Consider the following 13,204-nt stretch of genomic DNA (forward strand, 5'->3'; position numbering starts at 1 on the left):
ACGCTTAATTAAACTAAAAACGTGAGTTCTGCTAGCAAACCTGACGAGATGGAATTAAAAAATATATATTTTTGAATGTTTCAGTGAGAGGAAAATCTAAGAAACAGTCAAAAAAAAAAGGTTTTTGGTTGCATACATGTGTTAGTGTCGGGTTTACCTTAGACTGCCACCGTTGGGATTTTGTACTATATATGAAAACAATTGAACTGAACAAAATGCAGTATTTTACACAAGTGAATGAATTTTGAGCAAACTCTAAGCAATTAAAAAAATTATAGTCCGATTGATGCATCTCGTCGGTATGCGGACCGGAAGTTATGTCTGACTTCCGGCTGTGGCGTGGGGCGCTTGAATTGGGTGAAAGGTGAAGAAGACGACCCGCAGCCAATTTGTGCACAAACTGTGATCGCTTCCTCTACATTTCAACTCACCTGAGCCCCACCATGCTCCAGAACACAGGGTGAGTGCCTTCTCCTGCACGCAGAAGTCCATTCAAAAGTTCGCTGTGTAAAGTCCGCGGTTCGCCCGAAGTGTCGTCACGGAATGCTACGCAGCCCTGGAACAAGCGGAGGTTTTAAATTAATAAAATGGTTCGATTTGAGGGTTTTAACGCAGCCGAATTAATGATGAAGAGTTCCGTTGTGTAAATCTGCTATACTTTGTTCTTCTTCTCTTGTCGTCTGTCTTTTTGAGCAAGGCATTATGAAGTCCAAGGTTATTGTATTGGATCTGGTGGCAACTGCTTATTCACAATGAGATTCTGCCCTTGCATGCAAACAGGCTGTTTCTGTTCAGAAACTTGTGTGGTCTGCATTTATTAACCACCTGATTTAGAGTTCAGAGCAGAGAAAAGCTGTAGAACTGTAGTGTATGTAAACAGTTTTAAACTGGTACCTCACGGGAGAGGAACTGAGCTGGTGGCATTGCTTTAAATTACAGGATCTTATCTGCAGCGTCTGGTCACTGGTGATCAGTCTGAATTCAGCTTAAACATTTAATTAGCTGCATCGGCATCCACTCGACAATCCCAAGGAATCAACCCACTAACGAGTGGCCATTTTAATATAAATAAACGTTTTCGACCATAGTGGAGCCGAACTAACTGTTATAACTGTGTCTTTCATAAATAATTAGCAATTTGGCTGTACTCTGTCTGCCCTTTGACCTTTGAGTTGTAGCGTTCAAAGCGTCAGATGTAGGAGTTTGTAGCAGCAGCAGCAGCTACCGTGTAACTACCTCTGTCTGTTAGCTCCCGGGCTAATTAAACACTCCCTCCTTTATTTGTTTTTTAGCAGGAAAAGTTTGCCTGAAGCTCGTTTTTGGACTGAGACTTATTCAGATGATTTTTTTGTTCGAACAGCCGCTGAACGCTAGTGTAGTTAAGCTAACCTTACAGGAAGTGAATTTTCAAAATAAAACAATGTTGCTGTGTAGGTTTTACTATTAAAAACCAACAGAAACTTGCATATTTGGAATTGACAAACAATTCAGAGTCCTGTGTGTGTCAAATATATACATTTTATTAATTTAATCTCAAATATGGCCCGTACAAACCACCACCTGCCAACTCAATGAAATTTCTTTAGATTTTTTTTAAAGAAATTAACGCATTCCTTTGTTTCCTATTTTAAGAATATTAAACATTTAATTAACTTAAAACAAGAAATAAAAAATGTAGGGCGGATTATTTAGGTTCTTTTAATTTTCTTCTGTCTTATTTTCACTGAGGGGAGAAGGGAGGTGTTGGCATATAGGTTAACTTTCTTCCTGCTGCAGGAAGCTAGCTGGCTGCACGCTCTTCATCACTGGAGCGAGTCGAGGAATCGGGAAGGCCATAGCTCTGAAAGCTGCCAGAGATGGTGCCAACATCGTGATTGCTGCCAAAACTGCTGAGCCCCACCCCAAACTCCCCGGGACCATCTACACCGCAGCACAGGAGGGTGAGCGCTGACAGGTCAATAAGGTAACGAGCAACCTTTGTCTCTGAACTTACATTTTGTGTGTGTGTGTGTGTGTGTGTGTGTGTGTGTGTGTGCGCGCGCGCATGTTGCAGTGGAGGCAGCGGGCGGAAAGGCATTGCCATGCGTGGTGGACATTCGTGATGAGCAGCAGATCGGAGATGCTGTTCAGAAAGCCGTTGACGCATTTGGAGGTAAAGACACTTTTTCAAAATCACCTTTAATCAGAACAGGAAGTAAATTCTATCCTGGCAACACACCACCTTATCAGTGACATCATCAGTTCTTGTCTGATTGGCAGGCATCGACATCTTGGTGAACAATGCAAGTGCCATCAGTCTGACAGGAACTCTGGAGACGCATATGAAAAAGGTCGACCTGATGCTGGGAATCAACCTGAGAGGAACTTACCTGACGTATGAGCACATACCTGCGTTTGTTTTTTTTAAACAGGAAGTGAGCTAAGACGCTTAAAGCTACAGCAACTCATCCATCACACGCAGACACGATTGGTAGTTCCAGGTCTGTGACAGGTGAGAACAGGTAGAGCAGGTAACCAGCTTGTCTCCTGTAAACTGTGAGTTCACATACAGGAAGTATGTTTACAGTGAGGAGTTACAGGTGACTGTTTGAGTGCCAGAAAGGCTGATCAGGGTTAATCATTCAGCTCTGAGTTGATAAAAGAAAGCTGCCATCACTGATTCACCATGACAACGGGCAAATAAAGAGCAGAGTCTGCATTTGTAATCCAGTGGATCAAAAAAAGATGTTTCCATGTGACCTGATGATGATGTGAGCACAACAGCATAGTTACATTTCTTGTAGCTTTAAACCAAAACGGTGTGACTCCCAAACACACACTACACCTCATGAGAACACGTACCACCAAAGTAAACATAAAGGTCGTCAAACGGTTTCACCAACAAAGTTTTGAAACTGACGGAGTGACACAACTCTCCGGTGGTGTTTTTGTCCTGCAACCTGTTGTTTGCCAAGTATATTTGTAAACCCCTGCACCGTGAGCTGAGCTGAAGTGCACTAAATATCAAAGAAACAAGTTTCAGTGCTTTTAGCGGGAATAAAGTAGCCACATGTTTTTATCAGCTCATAGCAGAGGAAGAAGACCACACTTTAGGAGACGAGCTGACACCGTCTCATCAGGCTGTTCAGAAACCTGAGTGAGTGGAGCGCATCGTGGAAATGCTGCTGGTGTCCTTTAATTTTCCACCAGCAGGTTGTTAAACGTTGCACTGCTGTAATAACCGATTTGCATGATTTATAGAAATTGTTCAGATCATGAAAGATTAACTTATCAAAGTGAGTTCAGTGTTCACTTGAGTTCAGTTTACATTAGTAATGTGTGTTTCACCCTTTAGGATAATTGACGAATGGAAGGAATTTTTCTTCACTTATAGAAATCGTAGACATGGAGCAGGGAAAGGTTTCACTGGATCACTGAAATAAAACATCTGTTGCTATTTCTTTAAATTTCCATATAGTGTGGTTAAAAGTCAAATTCTCTGGGCACCAAACGTCTCCTTATAGTTTCTGCTTTCAAACACTTCCCTCACATCATGTTTCCCACCAAGTTGAAGGTAGAGAAGTCACAAGTAAGAGGTGCATGTCTGTTTAAGCTTCTTTAACCCTCTGTCCTCAGATGGTCCTGCTGTAAAGTTGAAATGACACTAGGTGGCACTCAATGAGCATACATGGGTGCTACAGCAGTCTTTCTATAACATCATAATCTAGCTCTCCATAAACACTCCTGCCTGATAACTTCACGAGCCGCTGGTATGAGCGGAGCATGATGGAAGCACTCATTAAACAGGTTTGGTCTAAACACCAGTCGTGCTTGTAATCTACCACACTATCAGTACACTGCTCTGTGTGCGTCAAAACACGATGTGCTGTGATTTGGGTGTCATTACTTAGTATTGGAGTTGAGGAGATGGACGGTTTGCATTTTGTGAGTCAAGTTAAGGAGGAGTTAAGGAGCCACGTGTCCTCAGAGTTTCATGAGACTGGAAAAACCAGAACTCGATACATGCTGAAAACCTTCCAGTGCTGCCAGTACTCCTCAGCAGGCTGAGCAGGTTACACCTTTGCCCCGAGACGAATTCAGAGGCCTTGGTTTGAGTTGGGCTCAAGCTATTTGCTGTGTTTGTGTGTTTACGCCTGCGTGCTCTCTTGTCTAGCCTGTCAAAATACAGGCTGAAGAGCCCAAATAAAAAAGAGTGACTGCGTATAGGACTCAGATAAAAACAGATACTTTGGTGACTTCGAGAGTCAAACTTAATATTTTTAGACTCTGTTGAACATTTAAAATTTTGCCCTGCAGCATTTAATGACTGCATCATATTTGAACTTGGAACGGTGTCTAAACAGCTCATAGTGCAAAAACTATTTAAACTGCATTTAGTCCAGTTTTAGATTAAGTCATTTCAGATCAGGGTGAGCTGATGGATGATGGTCAGAGTGATCAGTGACAACTCGATTTTTAGCCATTTATTCTGTACACATCATTATTTCAGGCGAAACTTTCTCATATCCATCAGTGAAAAGTTGGCTGTGAGGCCACGATGGACAGTTGGTATGAGTACAGGTGTAAAAGGAAACTCAGGGCAGATGTTACGAGTTAATCTTGCTGCTCAGCTGATATTCGCCCACATCTGTTCACAGTAAAGAGAACTCATGCATCGCTGTGAACATGTAAACGTGTCTTCATCCTGGGAGTTGGGAATAAACTCGTGGTGTGGGCTGATGAGCGCTTTGTGTGTTTTGGGTTTCAGAGGGTGAACGTGTCACCCTGTCAGCTGCGTGTCACTTCCTCCTGCCTCCCCTCAGTATCACTCATGAAAGTGACTTTAACATTTAAACTTAAAGTCATTTGTGTAAGGTTGACAGTCCTGTGAGGGGGGGAAAAAGAAAGAAAGATGCTCCTCCTTTTAAACTGATACTGTGTGAGATCTGTGTTGTGGGGCAAAGCATGACAACACCAGCAGAGGGCAGTATGAACTGGAGCAGAGTGTAGCGTATTCATGTAATCAGATACAGCTTTGTCTTTCAATGATTAGAAAACAAGACACTTAGGAAAACACTTGTGTTACCGGAACAGGTTTTCAAATACATGTGGACAGTAACATGTATGTGGTCACACGTGTTTGATGGGTCTGTGTTTCAGGTCTAAGCTGGTCATCCCTCACCTGCTGAAGAGTCAGAATCCTCACATCCTGAACCTGTCGCCGCCTCTCAACCTGAACCCCGTCTGGTTCAAGAACCACACCGGTAACTATAGCAACTATCTGGCCCTGTGTCCCATCATGCATCTGTACAACCTTTACATGTCTGATTTGTTTTTTTTGTTTGTTTTTTTTAAAGCCTACACAATGGCGAAGTATGGCATGTCCATGTGCGTACTGGGAATGGCTGAAGAGTTCAGAGGTCAAATTGCCGTCAACGCCCTCTGGCCGAGGACGGGTGAGCAGCTGTTAGCATGCTAACAATGCTAACACTTATTCTGTAATATTAACCCTGCTCTGTGTTGTTGCCATAGCGATTCAGACAGCAGCCATGGACATGCTGGGGGGAGAGGGTGTCAGTAAACAGTGTCGGAAAGCTGACATCATAGCGGACGCTGCCTACGCCATCCTGTCCCGTCCGAAAGATTACACGGGTCACTTCCTGGTGGATGAGGAGTTCCTCAGAGAGCAGGGCGTCAAAGACTTCGACCAGTACGCTGTCCAGCCGGGTCACCCTCTGCTGCCAGACTTCTTCCTGGATGAGACTCCAGAGTCACTGGTGGAGAAGATGGAGCAGCACGGTACAAACAAACACACTGCTGCCTGCCAGGCACTGGCTGTGTCCCAATTAAGAGACCGCACGCTTGAAGTACGCGCACTACGCGTACTACGTACGGTGCGTACTATAAGTACGAGAAGTGCGGAAGTGAGAGGCTTGTGAAATGGGACGGTCTAGCCTTCGTTGCGCTGTTCAGGTTGCCTAGCTACCATGATACTAACCGCGAGAAACGTTTCATACAGCTTTGTTTGACAGAAATGAAGGAGAAAAATGTTTTCTTGGTCATTCATTTTTGTCATGACATCACTTTGATTAGTTGAGTATCTGAGGCTGAGACCACGGGACTGTAAACATGATTGTTGGGCTTCATGTCTGTACTGAAGTCATTTCAAGATTAGTGAGTAAATAACAATTAGCTAATGTTGTTCATGAGACTAAAGTCATCTCACTTTGGTAATGTAAATATTAGAGATGGACCGATCCGATATTACGTATCGGTATCGGTCCGATACTGACCTAAATTACTGGATCTGATATCGGAGAGAAATAAAAAAATGTAATCCGATCCATTAAATATCAAAAAAGCACCTCACAAAACTTGCAACACGGCGTAACTCGGCTCATAACCGTAGCACGTCGGAGCAGTGTGTCACGTGATAGAGCGGCTGTGGCGTGCGAGATCTGTTGTCTGGTTCAGCATTTGGAGCCTCGCTACCAAACTGGCATTCATCTCCGAGGAAGTTATCCCAGAGAGAAGTAAAGCAAGTGTGTAAGTTCATCTCTGAATATTTGTAAAGCATTCCCGCGTTAAGCTTAACAACCGATATATGGAGCGACTGCCTCTCTCTCTCTCTCCCTCCGTCTCCTGCTGCTACTTCAATCGTGAAACTGATCAATGATCAGCTGATCGGCTTTTCTGTCACGAGTCCGTCTCTCTTGTTTGTTTATCGCCCACTTCGCGCCAGAAAGAGGAAACCAGCGGCTGAACAACAGCAGCACGTTTAAGCTTGATAAGCTGTTGTTAGAATTTATTTAATATTACTTTCTACACCAGGATCCTTTTCTACGTAGCTGACGCTGGTAACTGTGCAGGGGCGGATCTAGCAAAGTTTAGCCAGGGGGGCCGATAGGGCATGAACAGGGAAAAGGGGGCACAAAGACATACTTTTCTTTCTTATTCTCATATAAAATGTCGAGCTTTTAATAAATAATTATCTGAATCTTACACCCAAAGTTTTAATCTGATGTAAAATGTATAGAAGTCCATTACTGTATATAGTAACGTTAAGTCTAATATACCCTAGTAAGCTATAGTACTTTTTCCATCTGTGCAGTCTGCAATTCTGTTGAAGAAAGATGTTGAATCTATTTAATTATTCTTGAAAAATAATTGATTTCTGTGCATTTTATTTCACACTTCATCAAATTAAAGTTTTTACGTCGATTAAGCATCATGAGGTGGAGGGTGGTTCCCTATTTATTTATTTTTTTTGCTGGGAGTTTGCAACCCTATTAATTAGGTTGCTTACTCTTTAAAATACCAGAATAGGGAGGATGGATGGAGTAGGTTTAAGTTTATTAGATTGATCAGTATTGAACTATGAAATATTTTGGGTGCAGTGTAGTTTTTGCATACAGGTATAACAGAATAGCTTTAGTGTTGTTGTTTATTTAAACTTGAGTATGAACTTATACAAAATGCAGCAAGATATTAAAAAAACAGTTTTAATTAAAAAACACACTATATCGGATTCATATCGGTATCGGCCGATATCCAAATGTATGATATCGGTTTCGGACATAAAAAAGTGGTATCGTGCCATCTCTAGTAAATATAATATGGCCAATATTATATGTATTGTCAGATTATTATGATATATATAGATGGATAAATAGATATATATTTTACAGGATATATTACAGCAGTGAGCTTGAACTCTGTGTCAAAGATTCAAGTTGCAGTTATTTATATTTCCTGTCACATTAAATCTTCACTTAAAGACAAGTATCTTTGACAGTGTATATATAGATGTATCATATATAAGAGACAAATATTGTTCTTTTATTATTGTTGTTGGCAACACATTTGGCTCATTGCTTACATATATTTATAAAAAGAAAATGTACAAGCTGTGATAACTGTTTCTGATAAAATGAAGAGTAGACTGATATATGAAATATTCCTTTATTGGGTGAGAAAATCAGACCATGTCATAACTGCTTTAAGTCATACAGAATAGATATCAGAGCCTTAAACAGGCGGACTTCTGCTAAATGGGTCAAACTGGGCAGAAAGTATACAAACACATAACATCCTTATAGAATATGATGTAACACTATAGATCAGCTTACCTCAGAATATATAAAGCATATAAACAATTACAGCAATATGATGCAACAAACACAGCAGTGCTACTAATCCAAAATACTCAAAGCTTCATAGAACTGAAACAAACATTTATTTTTAGCTCCATTCTGCTGCAGATACATACTTTAGGTTTCTGAATATTAAACTTGTTGCTGCCTTTCATAGTGTGTAACTTGAAGGCCCTGAGTACTTTCTCCCACACTGAAAACACTGGAATGATACAATTATTTGAACATTACCTAATAAGACTGATTCAGGACAGACAATTAGTTATTTTAAACTTTTCTAGCAGTCCTTCACAAACAGGGAACAGTCTGTCTATTCTCTCCATCTGTCAGCTGCTGCTGGCTCTTTCTCCTCCTCTTCCTCACACACTGCTGAGTTTGTCCTGGTGGATCATCAGGGGTGCAAAGCCTCACAGATGTGCAGCAGTGGGTCCCTCAGTCTGTCCTCACTCTGGACACTTGCAGTTGTCACACATGGAAATCAAATGTGTGAGAAGCTGCAGGATTCAAACACAAGTGTAACTTATAAACACATGTTCATACTTTTATTACACAATCAGAGAGAAAGAAACAGAGAGAGAGTGCAGGACAGACAGACAGGTGACAGTCTCAGGTGTATACACTGCTGCAAACAGGAGGATTTAGTGTTTGTGTTATTACGAGTGATAAACAAGAAGAGTTCCCAGATGGTACAGTGGACACATGTGTGACTCCTGTGATTAAAGCATCTTTCTTTCAGCTTAACGAGTGAACCGTCAGCTCGTTTAAACACACGTTAAAGTCCGTTTGGCTCGACACCACCGAACAGAGGCAGCAATATAACATAGCTAACATTAACAGTGCAGTGAATCCTGCTTGTGCCGTGATATTCAGGACTGCAAACCGAGCAGCATCACTGACTTTCAGCCTGTTGTGTTTGTGGATATACGACTGACTTTAATTATCCATGAAATCATCACAATCTCTGTAAGATTAAGGTCGACTATTGTATTATTATATTTTAAAGGCTTTAAAACCAAGTAAACGCTGAAAGTACAAACATCGCTAATGTCACATAACTTTGCCGACATGTGGCCAACAGTAATGTTTTAATGTTCTTCATTATTAAACTTTCGCACATAAATAAGTGACACAATATTCAGTACTTGCTTTTGACAGTTCACTCTTCGGCCGCTCCCTTCTGCCATATTTTGCGGCAAAATTATCCACACCCACCGCCGCACTATGAATTGTGGGCTATATGGGACCACGAAGCGTGCACCGGACCACGCTTGATATTTGGGGAAATCGACAGCGCATTTGGAGTACGCATTTGAAGTACACTTCGAATTGGGACAGCCGTCGTCGCGTGGCGGTAACGTAATCGCACTCAAAATGCGTACTTCAAGCGTGCGGTCTCTTAATTGGGACACAGCCACTGTAACGAATAGAACACCTGTCCTGTCTAAGAAATAGATCAATAAAGTAAAAAAAAGAATTATGAAGGGACTCCGTTAAATAGGAAAAACAAAGGAATTCAACAAATTCAAATCTAAATAAAATGCAGTGCAATAATTTGTGTTAGGAGAAATACTTTCAGTCACTGTGACATTATCAAGAATAAATGGGAACATTAAGTTTATTACCCTGGAGCTCTTTTAGCCAGTCACCTGGTGAAAAGACTAAAACTAAAAAAAATAAAGACGTTGGCTTTGACTTTGACATCCCAGCAGCCCCGGGGTCTTTACCATTTTTAACACCTTATTTTTTCCTAGGGGCAACCCCAGCCTTTAAACCACCATCCTCATCATCAGCCACGCCCACCTCTGGAGGCCCAGTGGAAACCACGTTTGATGCCATCAAAGGAGTCATTAATGAAGACGTTGTCAAGTCTACTCAGGGCATCTATCAGTTTGACCTGTCAGGTAACAAGGAATTAAAGGGGCAAGTCCAGTGGGCGTGTCTTTAACATTTATGTCCATATAAAGAGATTCAATGGGCGTGTCTTCAACACTTGTTTATGTTCATATAGGAGAGCACACTGGCGTTTGGTTTCTGGACTTGAAGACTGGCTCGGGCAGCGTGGGGCAGGGTGAGCCCCCCACCAAAGCTGACGTTGTCATGAAAATGGACTCCAGTGACTTCAGCAAGATGTTTTCAGGTAACCTGTCACCATGGCAATAAAAAAAAAAAAAAAAAAAAAAAAAATGACTATAGGAAACATTAGTGAAGCTGCAGTTTTGTTATTTCAGGGAAACTGAAGCCCACGATGGCATTCATGTCAGGGAAGCTGAAGATCAAAGGAGACATGACGCTGGCGATCAAGTTGGAGAAACTCATGAATCGCATGAACAAGGCCAAACTGTGAAAATGAAACCCCACCCACATGTATACAGGCCCCACCCTCTTGCTCTTTGTTCCTGTACATGTTGCCTTAATAATAAAAACACATTAACACCTCAATAAAGCAACCTTAATAACATCCAGGGTGTGTCCAATACCTTCCTTCAGCTGAGTTCAGACAGCCAATCAGAAACCAATGTCCACTATAGACTCCAGCAGTGACTCAGCCCCACGTTAAAATGCCCAGCTTTACAGCAGAAATAAACGTGTTTACAGCCTGATACAGAGACTGATTTGATCTATTCCCCTCGATAACAGCTGTTATGACAGCAGCAGGCAAGTACAGCCAGATATCAGACACCAGTACTGCTGCAGCAGTACTGTTGCTGGAGTGCATGCAGGGGATTAACGCAGTACTGATTTTTTTTAATAGTTCTGTGTCTTTCACATTTTGAAGTGAAATGTGTTTTCATATCAGTAGTTATAAACACTAACAGATTATCAGATTTTAATTGCAAAAAAATGAAAGAAATACAGATGGGTGTAAGTTGATGATTATTAATGGGCCAACTAGAAGTTTCCTTCAGAATTAATTGATGGATGTGTGTCTTTGGTTTGACCCTGTTTAATCCTGAATAAGGTCTTATGTGAATCTGTAAAAGCATGAGTAGCTTTGATACTATTTACTATTTTATTTAGATTAATTTCCAGTTTTGATTTACTGCTAATAAATCAGTTTGGGATCTGCTTACCTGGTTGAGCAGGTGGCCCATGTTGGGTTTAAGTACAACCCTAATCCTGCATGTCTGTTCTCTAATTTGTTCCCACTTTCCTTTCTACCTTATTCTGTCTTGTCCGAAATTAAATCAGGTTAATTTCTTCATGGTGCTAAAAACAGAAACTAATTTTAATTACACACTAACAAAAAAACTCAAAGATTCCTGAGTGCATCAGCTTTAAAATGTAAAACCGAAGTTAAAATGCACGCATTTTTATTCATACAAATCGGGAACACCAGGGGGCGCTGCTGCTCTGAAGGCGCCCTGATTGTCTCTGACTTTAAACTATGACGCTGCCAGTGTGCATGCAGGAAGGCTTCAGTGAAACTTTAATGATTTAAATTTCCTGTGAGCTCTTTACGGTGGCCCCGTAGTGTAAAACACAAAAACTAAAAACTTGACTTTATAGAACATCTGTAAACAAATGTTTGTAGGTAAGACTGATGCAATAGCATGTCCACAAATGTTTGATGGGTCATCTTAATTTTAGAGGCTTTTTTCTGCTTCAATTATTAGTGTTTTACAGATGGCTGCTGGACCTCTCTTCTGATCTCCTCCTTACATACTGACAACAATTTAAACCACAATTTTCAAATTTGCAGTCATAAATCCATCAGACAGCTGCATCTTCTTGTCTGACTACCTCAGCCTTTTTGCCCTTTTTCCAGGCCTTAACAATGTCTTCTTGACAGCCACCATTCTGGCACCATTTCTGATGAGATTTTAGTGAACAGCAAACAATCAGCAGAAGGTCCAGATGCAGTGTCAGGTTTTTGTTTTTCCAATTCCATAACTTTCACATACTGTTTGTCCACTGCAGTTTTTTTAGGCCTCATACTTCTTCTGTCCTCCACTTGTCCAGGCTCCTTAACATTTTTAAGGACAGCACGGCATGCAAAGATAGGCTTAGGCTGAAGGCATTTTGGGAATCACCTTGTTGATGCAAATATATGGCTATCTAACTGTGTTGTCTTTAGCACTTTTATTCAAGTAAGGACATGAAAAACACGTTGCTACAGAGTGATAGCAACATCAGGAACAAGGAGCAGCAGGTGAGAACTAGCTCATTATTACTGTCTGCCTTTTTTTTTTTTTTACGTGCCAGTTGGGAACCAAAAACTACTTCTATTTAGAAAAGGGTGCATTAAATTGTATCACTTAACAAATGTCAGTTATCAATACTGTAGTTCTTGATATCATGAATACTCTTAATATTTATGTTGGTAAGGCCTTCCTGTTATTTAATTTACATTTGTATTCTCTGCCTTCTGGTGGAAATATAACTGCGTATCATCTGCATATGTGGCACTGACCTGGGACTGTTTTATTGTGACAGGTCAGCCCTTTTGTATCTGCTTGTCACTCAGCTATTGCTGGAATGTCTGGTTCAGCATAGATAATGGCACACACCAAGGGCGTAGATTTGGCATGGACGGAAGGGACATGTCCCCACCAATATCCAGCGATTATTGAATTGTCACCACCAATAATTTGATCTCTTCGAGTAAAGAAAAACAACCCGATAGAAAGAAAAAAGCAGCGATCTGTCAGCATCTCATTCACCCAGAGGTGCAGAAAGAGTTAAATTACGTTCTCTACTGGAGTCCTACACTGTAAAATCTAATTAGTTCCCAGAACTCAAAAAAATTGAGGAAACTTGTTGCCTCAAAAAAATTGAGTAAAGCTTAGCTAAAAATGACTAAATTAGGACAACTTATTTATTTTGAGTACTCTGTACAAGCTCATTTGTTCCCAGAACTCAAGAAAATTCGATCAAGTCTACGTAAGATGACCAAGTTAGGGCAACTTACTCATTTTGAGTACAGTGTACAGCCTTGTTAGTTCCCAGAACTCAAAGAAATTGAGGAAACTCGTTGCCTCAAAAAGAGTAAGTAAAGCTTACTTAAGATGACTGTTAGGACAACTTACACATTGCAAGTCTGCAGTATTAAGAATAACTTGATATTTCTGACT

The 13,204-nt window shown here is 41.0% G+C and overlaps 1 protein-coding gene across 1 annotated transcript; it reads left to right on the top strand.

The window, feature by feature from the left end:
- Positions 1-321: 321 nt before the first annotated feature.
- Positions 322-10,590, top strand: hsdl2 (hydroxysteroid dehydrogenase like 2). Its single transcript, XM_085413307.1, has 10 exons — positions 322-460; positions 1,777-1,940; positions 2,054-2,152; positions 2,260-2,374; positions 5,140-5,243; positions 5,337-5,435; positions 5,512-5,778; positions 9,884-10,033; positions 10,141-10,269; positions 10,361-10,590. The coding sequence occupies exons 1-10, from the start codon at positions 444-446 to the stop codon at positions 10,474-10,476; spliced, it is 1,260 nt and encodes a 419-aa protein (XP_085269433.1). The 5' UTR covers positions 322-443; the 3' UTR covers positions 10,477-10,590.
- The last annotated feature ends 2,614 nt before the right edge of the window (positions 10,591-13,204 follow it).

Source organism: Rhamphochromis longiceps, linkage group LG7 (assembly GCF_057381845.1).
Source record: "Rhamphochromis longiceps isolate RC_006_pf linkage group LG7, R_longiceps_female_GT1.1, whole genome shotgun sequence".
In the NCBI taxonomy this organism is placed as follows: Eukaryota; Metazoa; Chordata; class Actinopteri; order Cichliformes; family Cichlidae; genus Rhamphochromis; species Rhamphochromis longiceps.

What these genes read in the sequence shown, in the direction of transcription:
- hsdl2 (XM_085413307.1), top strand. An exon ending in GGAGAAGATGGAGCAGCACG is followed by an intron (nt 5,779 to 9,883) that starts GTACAAACAAAC and finishes ATTTTTTCCTAG; the next exon opens with GGGCAACCCCAGCCTTTAAA. An exon ending in CTATCAGTTTGACCTGTCAG is followed by an intron (nt 10,034 to 10,140) that starts GTAACAAGGAAT and finishes ATGTTCATATAG; the next exon opens with GAGAGCACACTGGCGTTTGG.